Below are 22,590 nucleotides of genomic sequence, written 5' to 3' on the forward strand. Positions count from 1 at the left end.
TTAATCACATTTTTAAACCTCAAGTATACACACCATGAGTTTTGGTGAGTAACTGCTAAATTTGAACAATGTTTATTTAAAAGAAAGGGACATCACAGGGGCGCCTTTAAGCTGGAAAATAAAACTGTTGGATCAGACACAGCAGCACCAGGTACTCAGTATTCCAGGACTCATAATTAGAATGCTCCAATGGATATTGTTATTGTGTTAGAACATTATGGTAAAATATGTTTTATACAAAGATGTACTTACCATGTCCACAAAAATGCCTCTTCACATATTTATCTTCTGTTGTTTATTTTCAGGCTTATTTTGAGGACAGCCATGAAACTCTACAACTCTACAGAAGCTACACATCCCCCAGTCACTCCTACCTGCAGATCCAAAAACCTTCCACACCTGCAGAGGTAAATTTGAAGAATACAGTACAGTATAGCTTCATCTGTGATACATGGTTTTATCTGGTGGTAGGGCTGCACCAATCATTTTTTTCTTTTTCACTGATTTATCTAACGATTACTTTATCAATTAGTCGTCACAACAAAGTGCTCTGGGATGGTTTTGCTTCAGGTTTATGTGCATAGTACTTGTACTCCTGTGAGAGGTCATTTTCAATTTTGGGGCTAGATTTTGTAGCTGCTACTTGTTCTCCAGAGGAATCCATGCTTTATCTGGGCACAGCTCACCTGGGCCACACTGCCTCAGTGTGTTTGACAATGCAGTGGCTTGTTGTGCTCCATACGAGTTAGTACCAGCTTTTAATTGTGTAAATACAGAAGTTAGAACAGCAGCCAGCGCAGTGGCGTAGCAGCAGTGCTGTCTGTATGAACACTGCACATGCGCAAGCAGCATCAGTTCAGCAAGGTAGCCGTCACACACTGCTCACGCAGGCAGTGTGGCCTGGATGTTACTTAATTGCAACACACCATTGCACGTTTTGTAAATCAATGTATTTCCAGAATCAATGATGTTGATAACATTGATGAATCGCCCCAGCCCTATCTGTTAGTATTGTGGAAATAATGTTGGTCAACAGTGGTAAAAATGGGATGTGTATTTACTTCAATGATGTACTTAAAGTCATTCAACATGTCATGTCAAAATCTCCTCTTCCTTTAGACTGGTTCACCCCTACTGTTGCATATTGAAAGGAATTTTGAAATGGCAGAGATTTACTACATAGTAAGTATGATATTATGACACTGAAAGAAGGTGCTTCATTGAATTCATATATTGCATTTAATTAATTTACGCTTTATTCAATCTTCTGAGACTTTATTTAGAGTGGCTTACATTAATTGCAACTGTACAATAAACTTGAATTTTTCACATTATCTAGACTAGATTTGTATGATGTTTCCCTGATGCCATATTCTGACATCTTTTACTTTGTTTATTCTTCATTTTTAATTTTTGTGTTTTTACACTGTCTGTTTTACATCTTGTGCAGCACTTTGTGAAAGTACTTTTTAGCAGAACTGAATTAAGAATTAAGGACATGTCTGTTTTTCTGTGTGAAGGTAAAGTCCAGAGGTCAGGTGGTTTCTGCTGGGAAAGGCTCTGGTGTTCTAACTCTGGTCCCAGAAATCTCCTGGGCTCCTCTGGCCTGCATTATCGTCTACTGTGTGCATCCCAGTGGAGAGATTGTCAGTGACATAATGCACCTACCCATCAGCCAAATTTTACAAAACCAGGTGATTTATTCTCTCATTTGTTTTCAATTTTCGTTCAATTAAGAAAAGGCAAAATTGTGATTTAGTGGTGAGTATCGTGAGTATGATATGTTATAAAGATGGTAAAACCAGTGAACAGGAAAGTAGAGTTCAAGCTAGCAAATGCTAACTAGCCTGACAGTAGTAATCTAGTAGAAGAAGAAGAAAAAAAAAAAGTAATCTAGTTGATTTGCCTAAACTGTAAGCCATTCACAAGCTTGTGAAATGTTTGGAAAAAGGTTAATTTGGAGGTTAAGTTTGACTTTTCTCCTCAATCAGGGTAGTCCCTGTGACAGAGCAGGACTAAATTACTAACTGTCACAAAGTCAGAAAAAATCTCATCATCTAGCGAAATTGATCACAACTGCCATCAGAATCTGTCTGTTGTTGGCTAGAAATTTTATTTAAAGGTAGTATTCATGGGTGAGGTCCCTAGTTCAGATGTTAATTGAGATAAAAAAAAAAATTGTGTGATTGTGCATTTTCATGACTGTCTAGACTTATTTGTTTCACCACAGATTTGCCAGATGTAATGTCTGCCGGCATACAGTGGTCTAAAATGGTGTACGATTCTGTGTGATGTAATGATGATATATGACTGGCAGGTGTCTCTGAGGTGGAGCGACACTAAGATGATGCCAGGTGGTGAGGTCACACTGAGGATCACGGTGGAAGAGCCCGCCTCTCTGGTCGGGATCCTGGTGGTCGACAAAGCAACAAAGTGGAAGGGATCATACAATGACATCACCAAGGAGATGGTGAGAACAAGTTGCTGCTTGTGCCTTGTTTATATCTCAAGTTTTACTGTTTTATCATATTCTGACTCAAAAAAACAACCAGTATACATGCCTGTAGTCAAATGAATATACAGTTACCTTAAATTCAGTACTAAGGTGTCATATCAAGGCTCTGGATTGGGCTGCACCAGCTATCCGTCAAGTCTTAGTAACTACTAGTAAAATATTGACTTTATTGATTCTGAAGATTGGAAACGGTTCCAATACTCATTTTCTGCACCTTCTCACTCTCTCTTATTGTCATTGTTTTCTACAGTCATTGTGCTGTTCTCTGATTCTAACAAAAAAAGGAAACGTTATTGTCATTTTATAGCCTTGTTAAACGGTATTTATCTTTTAATAAATGTACACTCTTGAAAATGACATTGAATATGAATCTTTCAAGATATTGCATCAAAGTTAGAAATTACAGTATTGTGACAAAAGTAACTACAAGTGTCTTTCAAAAAAGTGATTTCATTGGTTAGACCTTTGAAACTTTGGAAATATCTTAGCCAGTAAAGACTTCAGTAATGTATACAACGGTTGCTAAGGCTGGGCCCATCATTATAAACCCAATGCTAAATATATATTACATCATCCAAAACCACAAGGCCATTTTTTAATTTTCAAAACCCTATATAACCCTATAAAAATATGTGAAGCAGTTTGTTGTGGCTTCAGTCTGACCCTCGGTCAAGGGGATAAATCTTGCAGCTTGCAGTCACGTGTTTCTTGTTTTGTGACGACAGTTGATTGCCATATAACCTGCTTTGTTCTTTACAAGTCCTTCCAGTAATCTGTGAATGCAAGAAGCTTCCATAACACCCCAGGGTCCTCTCTGGTTTAATACTTTTCCAACAGTTTTTCAGCTATATGTCTGCCCGTATTTTTCCTATGAAACTCAGTCTGCCACCCCCCTGCCCCAGTATCAGTTTAACATGAACTGAGGCACCATGAACTGTTTTTATGGCAGCTCCGTCAAACAGGTTTTAAACAATAAGTGCTCTTTTTGTGTGTGGGTCTGTTTTGTTACTCTTTGTGGGCTGCAACAGTAGCAGCTCTTAGGATGTCGGTGTTGCTTTCACAGGTGCTGAAGGAGCTGAAGGAGTACAGCGTTTCCAAAGCCGACGCCTACTCTGACATGATGACAATGGGAGATCCATACTCCATCTTCAAGGTTAGCCTCCCCAGAGACACATGACATCTGTTTGTTCTATCAGTATTATATTTACGCCCTGTTTTATTCAGGAAGTACAGTATCCAGTTGTGCTTGATCATGCCTCTGTCTCACTTATTGTGCTTTATTCCTTTTTTTTGTTTTGTTTTGTTATTGTTAATGATGTTCACTTGAAATTAACAGTGTATAAATTATCTAATTAACAATTATAACAAAAATAACAAAAATTCTCATCTGACACCACTGTGGTTCACATTTAGTTAGGTTAAGGCACATGACCTGCTTACAGTTAGGGAAAGATGTGTTTATGCTTGGAAAAAAAGTGACATTGATATGACAAGAATCATAAGTCCTGCATCCACTGAATAGGGCTTTGTCACTTGTAAGTAAAGATATGTCATTTTGGGCATTAAGTGTTAATAGACATTATGTTTCCACCTCAGTTAACTAAATAGCTCTGTGTCTGCCATCCCTTCAACTAGTCTGCCAACAACAGTTTTAAAGCTACCTCAGTATAGGCATTTTTAGACCAAACCGTTCTGGGGAGCTCCCCCAAGAACTACATACCTTCAAGGGCTTTTTGTCCATTTGCATTCGCACCACTGATGGGGATTCTGAAGTGACGTACTGTAAGCTGGCTGGTGGTGGTATCACAACATCACTTTTGCTTTGACAAGTCAAAATCACGTTGTATTTCCACTGCAGCATATAAGTTCAGTTAAAGTCTGAACTTCACTGTCGGTCTATTTGTGCATGTTTTCTACCAAGTTTTGTGTTGTCACAAGCTTTTGTTTATGTATTGTGTTGTCTGTTGTCTGCATGGTTAACATGTTTTTTTTAAATGCTGGATGCCACTGTTGCATGGGCTATGTTTGACCAATCACTATGTCACCCATGGTTCCCCTTGTGCTGGTAGAGTACCTACCCTGAAATATCCACCCATCCATCTATTTTCAACCACATATCTGAGGTCGCCGGGGCACCAAGCTGAGCCAAGTACTCCAGAAGCCGCTCTCCCGAGCAATGCTTTCCAGCTCCTCCTAGGGGAGGGGTTCCCAGGCCAGGCGAGATATATAATCCCTCTAGTCTGCCCCCAGTTGGACATGCCCGAACTACCTCAACTGGCTCTCCAGATGTCCGAGCACCTTTCCTTTTCTCTAAGGCTGAGCCCAGCCACCATTAGGAGGAGACTCATTTCATTCATACTCTGAAATAGGAACTACAAATGTCAATCTCTGAACTCTGATTATTCCTAGTTCTTGCAGTGTGGACACAACAAAAGGGGTTCTTAGGACTATGAAAAAAATTCCTCCAGTCCGAAAATGCCTTATGGTCCTTCTAAGACTAGGAACAAATGTTATTGACAAATGCACTCATCTCTATTGTGTTTACATAGATGCAGAATTCTTAAAAACTGTCAGGCCGTTAAGTGCAGCAGTTTTTAATATAGTTATATATTTTTCCATTTCTAGCCAACTGTGAAGTAAAATTTGTTTTTTATGCAGACATGTGATCTTGTGGCGCTGACTGATGCCAGTTTAAACATGATGAGTCATCCTCTGAAGCCTATGCTTGGTAAGTTTTACTAAATCAATGTTAATCAAATGCTTGCTTTTTCAAAGTCAGTGTTTCGACTATTGTGACATTTTGACACTTATACAACTGGCACTTGTCGTCTAAGCAGAGGAGGTTGGAATAGCTTTCTTATCCCAGTCAGACAGTTCACACATGGAGCAACAACAGGAGCCACGAAAACGCTGGAACTTTCCAGAGACCTGGATATGGATGGACATCAACACAGGGTAAGGCCACAAAAGACATACAATTGTAGAAAACAAAAAAAATGGTGACTTTTCTGTTTCTCTTTAGTTTTAGGTGAGGTTGAAACACCACTTTTTGATTGCTTTGCTTTAAAAGTTAAATATATACTATAAAGGAATTACCTTTTACTGTTTGAAATCACATACTTAAACTTGGCCCCTCCTCCCAACACTGCTTGTGCATACACTGCTTGACACCTCTGTAGGAATGATATTTGTTGTAATGGAAAAGCCGATACTTTAGCAAGCTAAATAAGCTGATCTTTCACCTACATATGAGACAGAAGAAGGGGCAGAATCCATCACTCTTCAACCTTATCCTCTTCTTTAGTGCTCACTAGCACACACTTTTCATGGGTCATATGTGACAGTTGAGGGGGATTAGTTTTGTATGAGTCTATATATTGTTTTTCAGGAAAATCCTGCATAGTATACCGTTAACAATGAAACAAGGCTTCAGATTTGGGTAAAGAGGAAAACACTTGGGTCAAGCTGAGGTGGGACAAAGAAGACAAACAAGCAATCAAGCAATCAAGTAGCTAAACCTATCCTTCTTTAAGTCAGTATGTTTTACTTTATTTACACTAGGTGAGTAAGTGACTGCAAACTACATCTGTATGCAGATGATACCACATTTTATTGTTTTATAGCTCAACAAGCAAACAATGAGGTCACAAAAACAAACTCAGTATTATTTATTATTATTGTTAAATCTATTAAAACATCTACAGTAATTTTTACAACTGGCACTATACAGTAAAGTGAGAAAATTGGAGATATTACATATCAGTGGACCCAAATGGTAAATTGTTACTACATACTACGATGAAATTAAAGCTAATTATTTTAAATAAAGCCATACAGCATGCAGCAAATCTCATGACACACTTCGCCAGTTGCATTTAACTTTTTTGGGGGCAATAAACAAATGACAAAAGCAGCACTTTTTCTTGGTCACCATTTTGATGTTGTAAGCACAACACGTATTATTTAATTTAAAGTGCACTACAGACACAACTGACATTTCATATGAGGTCTATATAGTAGTTTTTAAATCGCATTGTCTTGCCTTTTTTCACAGAAATTCAGACACAACAGAAATAACTCTCACTGTGCCAGACAGCATCACAACCTGGACGGCCACTGCCTTTGTCATGTCAGAGAATCTGGGCCTGGGCATCATAGAGAAGCCTGCAGAAGTAATTGTTGTTTCAGTATTATTTTAGTCTTCTCTCCTTTGATTTAAAGAAAATGCAGGAATTATACTGGTATTTGTACTGTTTTTATCTGTTAGTATAAGCTTCGTATATTGTCCTGTTAGTGGTATTGACGCCTGATAAGACAGTATAAATTTTCCATGTGATGTCCCTGCAGCTCACAGCCTTCCAGGATTTCTTCCTGTCCTTGAATCTGCCTCCCTACATCATCCGTGGAGAGGAGCTGCTGCTGGAGGTCATTCTGTTCAACTACCTCTCAGAGGACCTAGAGGTCAGTCTACTGCTCCTCACACAGCTGGGCTAGATTGCAGAAGATGGTCTCCAAAAAGCTTAATTTTCACACAGGATTTAATGTTGTAAATGGCAAATGATTAAGACTGGATCAATCAGGAGTCAGTGTGTCTCTTTGTTTTGACCATTTACGATTAGCGGTACACAACACCTCCACCTGCACAGAGCCAGATATTGTTTGGAAAAGTAGTAAAAAGTGACACCGCATGTAAAATCTACCTTCTGGTATTGCACTCCTCAAGCAGACTTGAAAGATGAGTTTGTGGGCTTGATGAGCTTCATATGTAAAGCCCAGCACAGACTAAAGATTCCAATAAGATCACCTGCGACTCAGCTTGTCAAATCACCAGCAGCTAGTTTTAGAATGTACGGTATGTAGCAAACTCCACTGACCAAGTCAAAACAACAAAACAGCCCTACATCGGGGCGTGGTCGCTGCTGCTGCTGCTGCTCACTGTATGTGCGCATGTCACACACCTACTCACTGACTGATTAATTGGCCCTTAAATTATTGTGACGCATTTATTATGACTACAGTCCATCTGAAGCTTTTGTTTATTATGTTTCTGTGGTTTCTTCACCACTACAAATGCAACTGTAGCAAGTATCTCACTATACTGTATCTCTGTCCTCACTCTTACTTCAACAAGCTACAAATTATATTTAGCTACAAGAAAAGCCTGAAAAGCCATAAATCAGAACAAAAGTATAGAGCGTCACTATGGAGTTGATACACTGTCTCGTGTAGTCACACTGGTGCAAACTGGCAGGTTTTCGGAACATTGCAGACAGGCGCATTTCAAGTGTCTTGTCATGAATCTTTGGTCTGAACTGGGCTCAATGAATTGTTTTTTCCCCTCAGTTTGTTATGGTGGATGGTTCTAAATATACTTCTGTGATACCCATGATCCTCAGCTGCTGTTGCTATGAAGAGAAAAAGCCAATCTGAGATACATATCAGAGCTTCAGCAATATCAGAGTGCTTTGTTGCTGTCGTTGGGGAAAAAAACATTCCATTTGTCAATGAAAATGTTGTTATTGTACATTTATGCAAAACATGAATATGATACATTAGAATGTTCATAGAAGTCATACCAGCATTCTTAAAGTGACGTCTTACATGGACTGACTTTGTCATAGGGAGGTGGATGGGATGGTGGATGGCGTGTCATCTAGGTAGGACGCCTGCTAAGCTGCAGACCACCGCAGACCACTATTCCAGACTAACAAACAACCAAACACATCATTATTTATTGAGTCACTGCTGTTCTTCCAATGTCAGCCCTCAAACATAGGTGTTTTTTTGGCGACATGTTGTTGTGTTTTCAGCAGGGATAATGGAACAATAAGTAGTTGTGTTTTTAACAAGACATCACAGGTTTTCCAGCTGGGATTGTGCCCCCCCAAAAATGGGTTTATGGGTTTTTTAATTTGAGCCAAAACATGATCTTTTCGTAACCATAACCAAGTAGTTTTAGTGCCTAGACCTAACCATGTTAACCATAAAACCGCTAAATGTTAAGTTTCAACATAGCTTCTACATAATAGCCTGTAAATGGAATGTTGTTTTCAGAAATGTACAATGCCAACATTTTTTCTGGCAACTGGGTGGACAAAGCACAGCTATAGTTACTGTGTTAATTGAGTTTTCATGAAAAAAAAAAGGTATTTTTGAATGCAGCTGTCTGTCTTCTGGACTAATCAGTCAACCATGACGGTTTCAAGTCCATTAAGCTTCAAAGTGCGCCAGCTGTCAGTCACCTAACATTGTATATGTAGACAATAAACAGGACCTTTGCTTCCAGGATGCCTTAAATAAATCCCATGTTGCAACTGTATAGTGACAGATGTGATGGTGGCAAAAAAGTATCAAAACATCCATAAACTTATCAAATTACAGCTTAAGGTCTGACAATGACAATAAAGACGTCCCGCAGGTATTCTTTAATCTTTAAATCCACCAACACATAAAAGCTGTATAAAAAAAAGGGCTCACTGACTCCAGAGAGAGCTAGAATTAGTTTTTTAATTTGATATTTGGTTACAACAACAGGCTTCTTTTTTCCCTCCCACACTTTTTGTACTGTCAGACCTCTATTTAATGTGATCTGGGTGGATTGTTCTTCTGTTCTTTGTTTTCAGGTCATGGTCATTGTTGCAGAGAGCGACACCTTTGAGTTTGTCTTCCCTGACAGTGAGGAGCTCTCCACGCCCAGTGTTCGTTATGCGTCTGTGGGGAGTCAGGCTGGAGCGTCTGTCCTTGTTCCCATCAGGCCACGAGTCCTTGGAGAGATCCCCATCTCTGTGAAAGCCATGTCGACTGTGGCGTCTGACTATGTCAGCACGACAGTGCTTGTCAAGGTACTGTGAGAAAACCACAAAGGGAAAGTCAGAACCAGGGAGGTTTAAATATAGCTGCAATGAAGGCGTTCAAAAATTGGAGGACTGAGAGCAATTTAGGAACATTTGATGGTTAATACAGTAAATTTTACAGTAAAGATTTGTTACAGCTTTCCAAAACATTGTCTTATTGACATGTAATTTACTTTAACAGCATTTATAAGCAGCAAATAAACATTTCTTAAATGGATTATTATAAATTACACGATCAGTTAGAACATTAAAACCACTGTCTGATAAAGTGAAATGATCAATCTTATCATTGATCAATGTGATACAATTCAATGTTCTGCTGGGAAACCTTTGGTCCTGACACCCTCCCAAACAGCACTGTAGACCAAGCACACCCCTATGGCAACAGAAAATCCCTGATGGAAGTACCCCCCCCCAGCAAGACAATGCACCATGCCACACCATAAAAATTGCTCAAGAGGAATGTGACAAAGAGCCTCTAACTTCCCCAGATTCCAATCTGATCAAGCTTCCATGGGACGTCCTGGTACCCCACCTCACAACCCACAGGACTCAGAAGACCCACCGCCAATGCCCTGGAGTTAGACACCACAGGACACCCGCAGAGGTCCTGTGTTGATGCCCTGACAGGTCAGAGCCAAGTCTGATCAAGGAGGCCCCACTGTGGATCAAGGGTACATCTGGGGTACCGGCATGCCCCACAAATGTTTAATAAGATTGGGATCTGGTGAATCTGGAGGATAGGTCGATGCCTTGAGCTCCTTTTCATGTTCCTTGGACCATTCCAGAGCAGTTTTGTGGTGGGGCATGGTGCATTGTCCTGCTGAGGGGGAGGGGCACTGCCATCAGGGAGTGCTGTTGCCAAGAGGCGGGGGGGGGCTACTTGGTCTGTAAGGGTGTTTGGGTGGGTCGAGTGCATCAAGTGGCATCCACAGGAATGTCAGGACCTAAGTTTTCCTAGCAGAACATTGCATTGGAACAAGGTGATGAATGGTATTCACTTCACCAGCCAGTTGTTTTGATATTTTGGCTGATGGGTGTATAATGTAGTTGTGAGCAGATGTAAGTGTTTATTAAAGGGGAACTACAACCATTTTCAAAATCTGTACATGTTTTTGCTGTGGTCTGAGACAGTCCAAAAATATTAGTAAAAATGCATCTCTCTCCCAAATTCAAAAGTGTGCTAAAACTCAAATTTATAGTGTCATAGGGTATAAAATCTGGCGCTACTCCATAGATAATGAATGGTGAAAGATGTTATAGATGGCAAGAGAACCCTGGGGAATTTTCTGAGTGTATGTGTACATTTTCTGTTTCAGAGCTGCGAATTCTACAGTAGAATACAGATAATTGGGTATTAAAAAAAAAACATTCTGTGGGTCCACAAAATCAGGCTCCCATTCATTGTTTATGGAGCAGCTCCAGATTTTATACCCTATGACATCATACATTTGAGGCTTTTTTCTCTGGTTTCTGGCTCTGAGTGAGAGTGTTTATTGATTTAACTTTGCCTGGCCATGGAAATAATATAGTGGAATTGTTAATATAGGTGGTGCTCCTCTCTAATGTATGTGTCAGCAACTATAACTTATGTAGACACCAGTAAGTGAAGCCGGCTGCTGCAGACAACAAATGATTGTACACAAAGGGCGCAGAGGACACATCCCCCTCAATATTTTGAACAAAACATTTCAGGAGAAAGAGGAACAAAATTAAAGATACTGACACCATGAATTGACAAAAATTTACCCGAATGCAAGACAGTATGTATTTGACGCTCAAAATCTTCTGTTGGAGGACCCCCAAACTCCCCCATTTCATATGCCATATAATAACATATGTTGGAACTTGACTTTATCCTGACAGAAATTATGCAGCAGTTGCAGTGCAAGTTGGAAAAGTGCAAAATATATAGACTGCAAATAAATGACAAAATATTAATGGAAATCAAAAATGAACACAGTGCCAAAAAGTAAACAGGTTCATAAAATAGGTGCATAGATTTCAGAAAAGTCAGACATTGCGTAGCAGTATCATGTTTCCTCTCCTTCTGTCCTAACTTGTTTATCTAGAGGTTACTTCATACTTAATGGGGGCTTTAACCCCAAGATTGAGAACCACTGGATTACTGTTTCCATTTGCATGAAATCTGAGGCATTTAACTGAAAGTGAAGTAAGAAGTAAAGTGAGAAGTCAGAGGTTCAGCGTCTTGCTAAACTGAAAACATCATCGCCAGTGAGAGTTGAAGCTGTCAGATTATGTTTATCAGAGCGTCAGTCAACCTGCTGCAGCTCCAAAACAAACTCCTCTGATGTAACCGCCCCTCATCTGCTGCTCCACTGTAACATAAGAGATCTTGATCTTGTTTTACAGCACTGCCTTTCCCAGAAATATTACTCATGACCTTTGTTTATGTGTTGTGCGTTCATTTTTCATGGCTGTTGATTTTGCAGGCTGAAGGACTCGAGCAGTCGTTCTCCACTTCGCTGCTGTTTGAGGTTTCTCCATTGCAATGGAGCCTTTCCAAAGAAGTCACATTCACCTTCCCGCCAGATGTTGTGGAGGGCAGCGAGAGAGCTTTGGTGACGGCCATCGGTATGTAAACACACCGAAAAGACTTGAGTCATGACCTGATAGGAAACAAACAGAGTCAGGCTCAGATCACCTCAGATCTCAGGCTGATTCCTGTAAATTAATAACACTTAATGCTTAACTACACTTTAATGCTCAATTTGATTTGCACTTTACCCAGTTGCTTTATCAATCATTTAATAAAGGAATACTTAACCGATTTTCAACCAGGTCTGTGTCACTGCAGTATGGTGAGTGTGCACAGATGAACAGTGTCTAGGCTCCCCCTATGCCGCCAGCTACCAGAGCTCCCAGCCTGTGTTGTATGCAGAATTCCCCCAGAAGAACCAAAGCTAGCTACTCCCCAACCCTGTCGGTAGATTTCAACTAGTGTGGAGGGGAGCTCCAGGAGCTGGAAGCACAAAAGATTCCTTGACACCATTCATCTGTACACACTCCCTATACTGCGGTGACACAGACCTGGTTGAAAGTCGGCAAAGTATCACTTTAATGACGACGCGAGCGAGGTCGATGGAATTTGCTATGTTTATGTTAAGCAAATTAAATAGATTAAATGAAAGGTAATAGATACATTTTTTAAAAAATTTTAAGTGACGTACTGTGAGCCGTCTTTAATATTTAGAAATAAAGTTGTTGTTTTTTTTTTTAGATCGAAGTCATTTTAATGGCAAGTTCAATTTTTCATTATTTTAGAAAGCAAACAGTTAAAGAGTTATGGTTTTTAACACAATTGCACAGAATAATGTAAATGTAATGTATTCTGCTGCATCAGTAACTCATGTGGCTACTTTTAAGGTGGTTTAATGTGATGTCATTTTGACAACTGATACAGCAAGTGATGAAAACCAGTGATCCAGATAAAATGAATCCAGTTGCAGGTAATAAATATATATTTATGTTACTTTGTCGTTAACGCAGCAACAAAGTAGTGCAGTGGTTAGCATTGTCGCCTCACAGCAAGATGGTTCCTGGGGTAGAGGGTTCAAACCTTCTGTGTGGAGTTTGCGTGTTCTCCCCGTGTCAGCGTGAGTTTTCTCTGGGTGCTCCGGCTTCCTCCCACAATCCAAATACGTGAAGGTTAATTAGTGAATTAGTGATTAGTGAATGTGAGCATGAATGGTTGTCTGTCTCTACATGTCAGCCCTGCGATAGTCTTGCGACCTGTCCAAGGTGTACCCCGCCTCTTGCCCAGTGTCAATTGGGATAGGCTCCAGCCCCCCTGTGACCCCTAACAGGATAAGCGGTTACAGAAAATGAATTATTGAGAATGAATGTTGCTGAAGCTGTGACGGACATAAAACTGGACAGATGACACAAACCCGCATTTCGTCACACAAATGGACTCCAGCATCTTCCATACATTAGACACACGTGTGCTAAACAACATAATAAGTAGAGTAGTTCCTGCATGTTTTGTGGAACACACATGTTCAAACTGCAAGCTTTGCATGTAGTTTAAAGTGTTACTTTTCCATGTAACAAGGTGCAGATGTTCGACATGAAACACACACGTACAACACAAGCTGCAGCCTGCTGAGCTCACACTTTGCTATACACTCAGGTGTTGGACATGGAAGATATTTTTAACAACAGTGAGAATCAGCATTTTAGTGATGTTAAAGGTTAAGTGTTGTGTCAGCAGTGAGGAGGAAACTTGTGATGAAGCAGCTGGTTGTAGTTCATTTGATCAGTGGAAACATGACTTCACACAGGAGTGACATCAGCTCGGAGTTGTGCTGTGTTTAGGTGTGCAGGTGACATTTCAGAAATGTAGCCTCACCAAATGTTTACTTGACTTTACCCTAATGTGATTTTGATAAGCCTCACAAATGGAATGACAAACACATGGCGGACTTCTTTGCTTAGACTGAAAAAAAAGAGACTAAAACAGAAGTCTAAATGTTTATGTTGTTTCAGTAAACATTAACTCTTTTTCCTCATGTCTGATTTGTCTGGTTTCCATGGTGATGAAGGTGACATCCTTGGCCCGTCCATCACTGGCCTGGAGTCTCTGATCAAAATGCCTTATGGTTGTGGGGAACAGAACATGATCAACTTTGCACCAAACATCTATGTCCTCCAGTATCTGAGTGCTGTGGGTCAGGCGGACCAGGAGACCACAGGCAGAGCCATAGAGCACATGATGGAAGGTAAACAGAAGACATTATGTCACACTAACATATTCATAACTGATAACCAGCTCTGAGAAGATCAGGCCACATTTCCACAACCACCAAAAGTGTTTGTACTAAAATTAAACAATTCAACGTTATTTTTGCAGCCAAAGTAAAATAAATTTCAAAGCAGCTGAACTTCATTCAGTCAGTGAAATGTGAATATATCAGTACTTTTCAGAACACTTGTTTTCTATAACTAAATCTCACTTTAAAATTCAAGAAACATCCATCTTAAAGGGAAATTTCGGTTTATTTCAACCTCTCTCCTATCATCCTAAATTTGTTTCAAGTCACTAGTGACATAGAAATAATAATTAGCATGTTAGCCGTTAGCCTAGATACAGCCAGGACGTATAGTAGCGTCAGACCTGTTAAAACGTAATTGAACGGGCATCCTTTCAAGTGCAAAGTTAGTCCACTAAACAAGCTTTTTCTCCACAAAGACCACCTCATATCGTTAGGATAAATGTCAGAGAACATATAGAAAACGACATGTAAACACGTTGTCTTACCTTACCGGTGTGGTGCCATGTTTGTTGTTTACCATTTAGCTAAGGCTGCAACCGGTCCCATTCCTTGCAACAGAGGTATTCCTCTTCTGTGGGCACTGGGGCACAGCATTCACAGGTAACGTTACACCACCGAGCTCCAGAGCTAAATCCTTCCAGCAGCCATTCCTCCTCTGTCATCCTCACGTTACCTGTTGTGCCTCTCTCTCTCTCCTCCTCCATTCTTCAATTTTACGAAGCTCTTCATCAGTGTATTCTGGCTCAAATAAATAAGGGCGGCCATAAAACTCTGCAAAATCGAACTCCTCCTCCACAAAGTCGAAGTCTGGCAAAAAGTCAGCATTTATTCTATAAATCTTTCATAAAATAAATGAATGAACTTTTCAGACTACTGTCTGGTTCTGCCTTGCAGCTGCTGCGGCTTGTTCTCGCGAGATTTCAGGCACGGTATGAGATAGCTGCTTGTTCTCGCAATATTTTGGCCACACTTTGGGAAGCAGAGGTAAATGGTAAACACACCGTAAGGTAAGACAACAACTCTGAAGACCACCTAAATGTGGAATGTTAGTATATAGGCTTTCCACATCGAGAGGCGATGGCCGCCCTTATTTATTTGAGCCAGAATACACTGACGAAGAGCTTAGTGAAATTGAAGAACGGAGGAGGAGAAATAGAGAGGCACAACAGGTAATGTTAGAGGACGACAGAGGAGGAATGGCTGCTGGAAGGATTTAGCTCTGGAGCTCGGTGGTGTAACGTTACCTGTGAATGCTGTGCCCCAGTGCCCACAGAAGAGGAATGCCTCTGTTGCAAGGAATGGGACCGGTTGCAGCCTTAGCTAAATGGTAAACAACAAACATGGCAGCACACCGGTAAGGTAAGACAACACATTTACATGTCGTTTTCTATATGTTGACATTTATCCTAACGATATGAGGTGGTCTTTGTGGAGAAAAAGCTTGTTTAGTGGACTAACTTTGCACTTGAAAGGATGCCCGTTCAATTACGTTTTAACAGGTCTGATGCTACGGCTGTATCTAGGCTAACGGCTGACATGCTAAGTATTATTTCTATGTCACTAGTGACTTGAAACAAATTTAGGATGATAGGAGATGGGTTGAAATAAACCGAAATTTCCCTTTAACATGCAATTGTTTTTCTGTCAATAATGCCACTTCTTCTTCGCAATGTGTCTGTTGTTTCAAGTTTCTATAGATTAATGTGTGTATATCTAGCACCTCAAAAATGACACAGAATATCACTGCACTAACATCAAGAACACTCTATTGAGTAAAGTAATCAGATTTTGGGCAATATATTTGTTATTTTGTTTGTTTGTTTGTTTGTTTTTTTCAAAGAACATTATGAAGTATACAAGCAAACATACATGGCAAAGTCTTACATTTTTCTCACCTTTTTAGCCAATATTTTTCACTTCTTTTGCTCTCCACATGGACTATTAACTTTTCCTCTTGACACAACCAGATAGGCAAGGGTTCAATAGCCAGGGCAAATAAGAAGGGAAAAGGGGGACAACTTTGTCTAGTTCCCAGGTCAAGGGGAAACCAGGTAGACTGGAGTCCATATGTATGGACAAGGGAAACATATAGTAACCTCCTTAACCAAAAAATGAGACCAGAGCTAAAGCCAGATTTATGTAGAAAAAAGGGAAGCAAAGGGTATAGATTTTGGGGTGTGGCACACAGGGGAGAAGTCTCCTTTAATATTTAGAACATGTACACAATTGTGATCTGTTGTCTACAGCAGTTTTGATTATACTCCTTTTCCACCAAAATTAGCGTGTATGTGTTTTTTTTAAGCACGGGTAAACCTGCTAAAAATGGGGTTATAGACTCCTTTCCCATTGCCAGTAGTGTTGCCAGTGCTGTGTAAACGACTCTGCAGCAAACAAGTATGCATTTCTGTGTGTGTGTTTTTTTTTTGTTTGGTTGTGTTTTTTTGGTGTGCCACATTCAACATCACAAACAGGCCAGAAAACAGGTTAGTAAACAGTAGAAAGCAGCATGGAGGCCAGTGAAAACTTAGTGGTGGTTACTTCTTTTTATATATCTCTTACTATTTCAGTCTTTCTTTCAAACTCGGTGCAGACTGAATTTGGAATTATGTTCGAGAAGTGCTTGTGCAGAGATAGTTGGTATTTTGTGGTGGCGCATCATCGCATCTTGCCAGTTTCTTAACCTTTCCATTACATTAAAAAGCAAAATGTTAGCGAGTGTTAACAGGTTTTTCGTGCAGTGAAAAAGTTGCTTTAGAAATACTTACTGCTTAAAGGGCTAAACTGACAAATTAACCGACAGCTCTCTTTCCCCTGTCTTTCCTCTACATCATTCCAACTGGGAGTAAATTTGTTTATTTTTTGTCTCCATTTTTATCATTTTGATTTGACTTCTGTATCCATGTAAAAAATATTTTTGCACATACCCACAAGAGCCCAGAAGATGACCTGAGTGCTGTAAAATCTCTGGTGTCCTTCTCTCTAGGTTTTGAGCGAGAGATGTCCTATCAGAGAGTAGACGGCTCCTTCAGTGCATTCGGAGACCGGGACTCATCTGGAAGCACCTGGTATGTTATAAAGTAGTTCATACATGTAGCAGGAACAGAATGCTCCTCAGAAACACTGATAAAGGAAACTCCATCTCTGCAGGCTCACTGCGTTCGTGCTGAGGTGTTTCCTGCAGGCACAGCAGTTCATCAACATCGACACCCACGTGCTGCAGAGTGCGGCGGCCTGGTTAGGAGCCCAGCAGGGGACTGATGGGAGATTTGAGGAGCCCGGTCGAGTCATCCACACCGAGCTCCAAGGAGGCCTGGATGGCCCCGTCTCCCTCACAGCCTACGTCCTCATTGCCCTGCTGGAAGACAATGACATCCAGGTGAGAGTCAATAAATCAATCAATCTTTCTTTGTCTATATACTGTATACTTTGTTATATGAAGTGTTAAATCGCTGCACATTCTGAGAGCCATCACTGATAGATTAGTGTTTGGTCAGTAACATGGGTCTCGCAGTCTCGCCACTCTAATAGAAGATACATTTGTGGAGTTTTCTTTCCTGATTGATTCAAGTGGGAACAGGTAGAAATGTAGAAAACATATGTATTAAGTAAATTTAAGTAACTCATTCACATTTTTAAGTAATCTGATCTGAAGCTAAAATCTGCTAATTGCCAATTATGGCCAACATTTCATGTTCATGTTTAGCAACAATAAAACATCTGAGAAACCTTTCTCAGACAAGACACAGCGGCCAATTTGTTTACCCAGAATGCACCTTTATTTACAGAGGACAAATTGTTTTCATTGTTTGTTTGTTTGTTTGTTTTTGGCACTCTTTGACAACATGAAAGAAGATGAAAGAAAAAAATGTTTGACTTGATTTTGGCTCTTAATTTGGTGGATGTCTCTTTACCCCACAGGGATCACTAAAGTTTGATCTTAGTGAGCGGCCTGTAGGAACATGAGGAGTGAAAGCTGGACAAACTAATGTGTCCGCAGATGGGATAGAGAATAAAAAAAATTTCAGGCTAAAAGATGTTCTCTGTGTGTCAGACTCAGTATGGCAGCCAGGTGTCTGCAGCCCGGATGTTCCTGGAGACCCGTCTGGCTCTCGGTGTTTCTAGTAACTACAGCCTCAGCTTGCTCACCTACGCTCTGGCTCTGTCCGGCAGCTCCAATGCTGACACGGCACTCAGTGAGCTGATTGGACGAGCTGAGATGAGAGGTACGATGACAATATGTGTGTGTGAAATAGAGCGCCCCAGGAATGACTCCTAAAACCTGGAAATGAGCTAGCATTTTACCACACCTGGTTCCGTCGTCTCAAAGTCAGTGGGTTTTTTGAATTGTTTTTTGGTTAGATGCCTGAAATAAGGTGTTAAATTAACACATGCTGAAGTGACCTTTACATTTTGTTCTATGACATAAATTACATCAGTAACTACCTCACTCGTGAATTTTGAAGCTTTTATGTGTCTTTACAAAAGGCAGTCACTTAAGTGGCTAAATGAGACTACATACTGCTGAAAAAAATGTGTAAGCATCATAAATGTTTGCCACAGAACTTATTTTCAGCAATAATCCAAAATTCAATGGTAAAATCCCATAGACTTTTTGACCAGGTAACCACGAAGATGCTAACTTGCATGGTGGCCTACAGAAAAACATCATCCCTGGAGCATTCTATGAGAGGGTTTTTGCGTAGTTTGGAGAACCAAATTAATCATCATTGGTGGAAAGTAACTAAATACATTTTTCAGTGCTGTAATTCCGTACATTTTGTAGGTAATTTACATTTTCTGCTCCTTTATAATTCTACTCTACTACATCTCACAGGGAATTATTGTACTTTTTACTCCACTACATTTATTTTGAGAGGTTCAGTGCCAGACCTAGTACTTTCGGCACCCTAGACAGTCTTCTCTGCTGCTCTGTTATAAGTTAAAAGGAAATTTCGGTTTATTTCAACCCGTCTCCTATCGCCCTAAATTTGGTTCAAGTGACTAGTGACATATAGATAATAGTTAGCATGTTAGCCGTTAGCGTAGATACAGCCGTAGCGTCAGACCTGTTAAAACGTAAGTGAACGGGCATCCGTTCAAGTGCAAAGTTAGTCCACTAAACAAGCTTTTTTTCCACAAAGACCGCCTCATATCGTTAGGATAAATGTCAGAGAACATATAGAAAACGACATGTAAATGTGTTGTCTTACCTTACCGGTGTGCTGCCATGTTTGTTTATCCCTCTAGCTCTGCTTTCCAAAGCGCAGCCGAAATATATCTCGCCAGCTCTAGATAAAGCCCAGCTGGATACTAACGTTACTCCACGTGGAGGTGTCTCGTCCTCGGTCACATCCAGACCTTGAAAATAAGGCTGCAACCGCTCCCATTCCTTGCAACAGAGGCATTCCTCTTCTGTGGGCATTGGGGCACAGCATTCACAGGTACACCACCAATCTCCAGAGCTACGCAGCCTTGTGGCAGCCATTCCTCCTCACTCGTCCTCTGACGTTACCTGTTGCGCCTCACTCTCTCCTCCTCCTCCGTTCAGGCGACCGTCCGGTTCTGCCTTCCTGCTGTTGCTGCTTGTTCAGGCATGCTATGAGATCGCTGCTTGTTCTTGCAATATTTCGGCCGCGCTTTGGAAAGCAGAGCTAAATTGTAAACAAACATGGCAGCACACCGGTAAGGTAAGACAACACGTTTACATGTCGTTTTCTATATGTTCTCTGCAATTTATCCTAACGATATGAGGCGGTCTTTGTGGAAAAAAAGCTTGTTTAGTGGACTAACTTTGCACTTGAAGGGATGCCCGTTCACTTACCTTTTAACAGGTCTGATGCTACGGCTGTATCTAGGCTAACGGCTAACATGCTAACATGCTGACCTATTTAAGTATATTGTACATAATATTATTGGATTGTCATTATTGATGCACCATTGCGTTCACCACTTTAATGTTACAGCTTGTAAAGGTAGAGCTCATTTTAATTCCTTTTTTTATACTGCGGGTCAGTTTGTCGGTTTCCCCCAGAGAACAACATGATATAACGTAACGTAATGTAATGTAACATAATGACGTAACGTAACGACGTAATGTAACAACGTAATGTAACAATGTAACGTAACGCTGTGATGTAACGCCGTAATGTAACGACATAACGTAACATAACGTAATGTAACGATGTAATGTAACGACGTGACGTAACATAAAATTCTAACATAATATATCTATATTATAATATATTATAATTTATTTGTTGATTATATTTTCTAACAATCTGAATCTGCAAAGTAATGAAAGTTATCAAATCAATGTCATGGAGTAAAAAGTACGAAATGATTTGCCTCTCTTTTATGATATGTCAAATAAATGATATTTATGCTGTATTTCCTCTGACTCTCCTCTGTGAGTAGATGGCGTTCCGATGTGGTCCTCCTCGGACAACGGCCTGTCGTCATCGTGGCAGCCTCGCTCTGCGGACATTGAGATGGCGGCTTATCTGCTGCTCGCTCAACACAAACTGGATTACATCGCAGAGGGCCTCATCCTCATGAAGTGGCTCAGCCAACAGCGGAACTCCTTTGGAGGATACGGGAGCACTCAGGTGAGATACTTAATGTCAGGAAAACATCAAAACCAACAGTGAATGTATCCACGAACAAGTATTGTGTGTGTATGAAAGCCTGATTTATCTTCTTCCTCTGTGCCATAGAGCTCCACTGTTGACCACATACTATTAAAAACACATCAGTGAGTAACACTGTTGCACTGGGCGACATGTTCCTTCATTACCATGAACTGTAGTTTGTTTTGATCCACAAACCGTCCTGCTGCTTAAAATACTCATTAAAGCACCAAATGTGGATTAATCCACTGCTGAAAATAGTCCTCCAACAAATGTACTATTTCCTCCTGTTCGTTTAAAAAAAGAAAGCACTAAGCCTTTTTTAAACATAAAAGTATGTTTTTGTGTTTTTAAACATTTATGTGTTCAGTAGGAACCAATGAGCTTGGAGCTGAGAGCCCAAGGCAGGAAGTCAGAACATTTGAGAGACTAACAGATTGTTGGTTTTGGTCTTTTTATGGGATTTGCTTGTTGTTTTATTGGTCAAACTGGATTCATTTAAATGCAGAAATTCCCTTCTGTGTAACTTCAGCAGCAGAAGTCTGTGGTTTGTGAAACACATCAGAAGGATACTGTGGCCGTCTGGGCATGTGGTGACTAAGGACAATTAACCCCTTAGCACACATGGACACACACACACACACACACACACACACACACACACACACATACACACGGAAACAAAAAAGATATATGGTAAATATTGTGTCAGTGGCTCTAAATACAGCACACTGAATACAGCACAGCAAGGTTTTCTCAGGCTTTGTTAACCAAAAATGACTCAATTTGTCTACAACAACAGATGCACAGACATACGCAAAAGGGCAGATATGAACACACAAACCTACCCAGCTGTAAACAGGAAGTCTGCACAGAATATCAAAGCAGAGGTCCATCAGCGACTGAACTGTAACGGGATATTTTGGAGCAGATGTATGAATCGTGTTTCCTCTCCCAGGACACAGTCGTGGCTCTGCAGGCCTTGGCCTCGTTTGCCGCTCTTGGCAGCTCTCAGGACCCTGACCTCAACATCAGAGTGAACACAGACGCTTCGACCACCGTCGCCTCCTTCCATATCCACCAGGGCAACTACCTGCTTCACCAGAGCCAGCAGGTACACTGACAAACCGTGCACATTTATCATAGATAAAAGCTGATTAGTGTGTGCGGTTATGATTCAGCATCTGTGGACTATCAATAACCAATGTGAACTCAGGTCATAGGGAGGTGATGCAGATGTATAAATGATATGGAATATTTTTTAGTCCCCTTATCAAAGAACATGGTGATGACTCAGCTGTTCTTTAAGTCAGATCAAAGAAAAGAACATAATGGGGTCATTAAAATTAAAAAGGTGTGGCTACATGAGTAGTTCCCAAACTTTATTGCCTTGTGAGCCCTTAAAATGAAACATGGCTGTCTTTTTCTCAAAAGTCAAATTGGAACAAAGTCAATTCATTTGAATATTTATGGGATAAATATATAGCTTGTTCGTGTAGAGACAATTTATACTATACTGCTGAGCATTAAATAATACAGTAAAAAGTACATTATTACTTGTAAATCTGGTTAATGTGGACTACAGTAACCTGGAGGCTGAAATTTGTCTCATGTTGTTCCTTTCAGATTGAACCAGAGGAGGAGCTGAGCCTGCAGGTGACTGCAGAAGGTCATGGGCTCGCCCTGTTTCAGGTACTACAACAGAAAGGTTCAAACTATTATATATGACTAAAGCCGCGTTTCCACCAAGCATATATAGTGGTCAAATGTGGAATTACAACATGACATTCTCCTATAAA

At 40.4% G+C, this 22,590-nt stretch overlaps 1 protein-coding gene across 2 annotated transcripts in view; it reads left to right on the plus strand.

The window, feature by feature from the left end:
* cd109 (CD109 molecule) overlaps nucleotides 1–22,590 on the plus strand; it is a 39,239-nt gene that overhangs the window by 11,350 nt on the left and 5,299 nt on the right. The window contains exons 12-29 of one of the 2 annotated variants that reach the window (XM_033647904.2): nucleotides 306–407; nucleotides 1,120–1,182; nucleotides 1,521–1,694; nucleotides 2,318–2,470; nucleotides 3,579–3,668; nucleotides 5,174–5,243; nucleotides 5,350–5,470; nucleotides 6,570–6,687; nucleotides 6,863–6,976; nucleotides 9,139–9,357; nucleotides 11,823–11,964; nucleotides 13,935–14,111; nucleotides 17,149–17,230; nucleotides 17,313–17,541; nucleotides 18,217–18,388; nucleotides 20,580–20,770; nucleotides 21,750–21,905; nucleotides 22,418–22,483. In XM_033647904.2, the coding sequence (XP_033503795.2) occupies nucleotides 306–407; nucleotides 1,120–1,182; nucleotides 1,521–1,694; nucleotides 2,318–2,470; nucleotides 3,579–3,668; nucleotides 5,174–5,243; nucleotides 5,350–5,470; nucleotides 6,570–6,687; nucleotides 6,863–6,976; nucleotides 9,139–9,357; nucleotides 11,823–11,964; nucleotides 13,935–14,111; nucleotides 17,149–17,230; nucleotides 17,313–17,541; nucleotides 18,217–18,388; nucleotides 20,580–20,770; nucleotides 21,750–21,905; nucleotides 22,418–22,483 (2,439 nt within the window). The remainder of the gene's footprint in view (nucleotides 1–305; nucleotides 408–1,119; nucleotides 1,183–1,520; nucleotides 1,695–2,317; nucleotides 2,471–3,578; nucleotides 3,669–5,173; nucleotides 5,244–5,349; nucleotides 5,471–6,569; nucleotides 6,688–6,862; nucleotides 6,977–9,138; nucleotides 9,358–11,822; nucleotides 11,965–13,934; nucleotides 14,112–17,148; nucleotides 17,231–17,312; nucleotides 17,542–18,216; nucleotides 18,389–20,579; nucleotides 20,771–21,749; nucleotides 21,906–22,417; nucleotides 22,484–22,590) is intronic. The other variant, XM_033647905.2, reaches the window with a different exon arrangement.

Source organism: Epinephelus lanceolatus, chromosome 13 (assembly GCF_041903045.1).
Source record: "Epinephelus lanceolatus isolate andai-2023 chromosome 13, ASM4190304v1, whole genome shotgun sequence".
Classification (NCBI taxonomy): Eukaryota; Metazoa; Chordata; class Actinopteri; order Perciformes; family Serranidae; genus Epinephelus; species Epinephelus lanceolatus.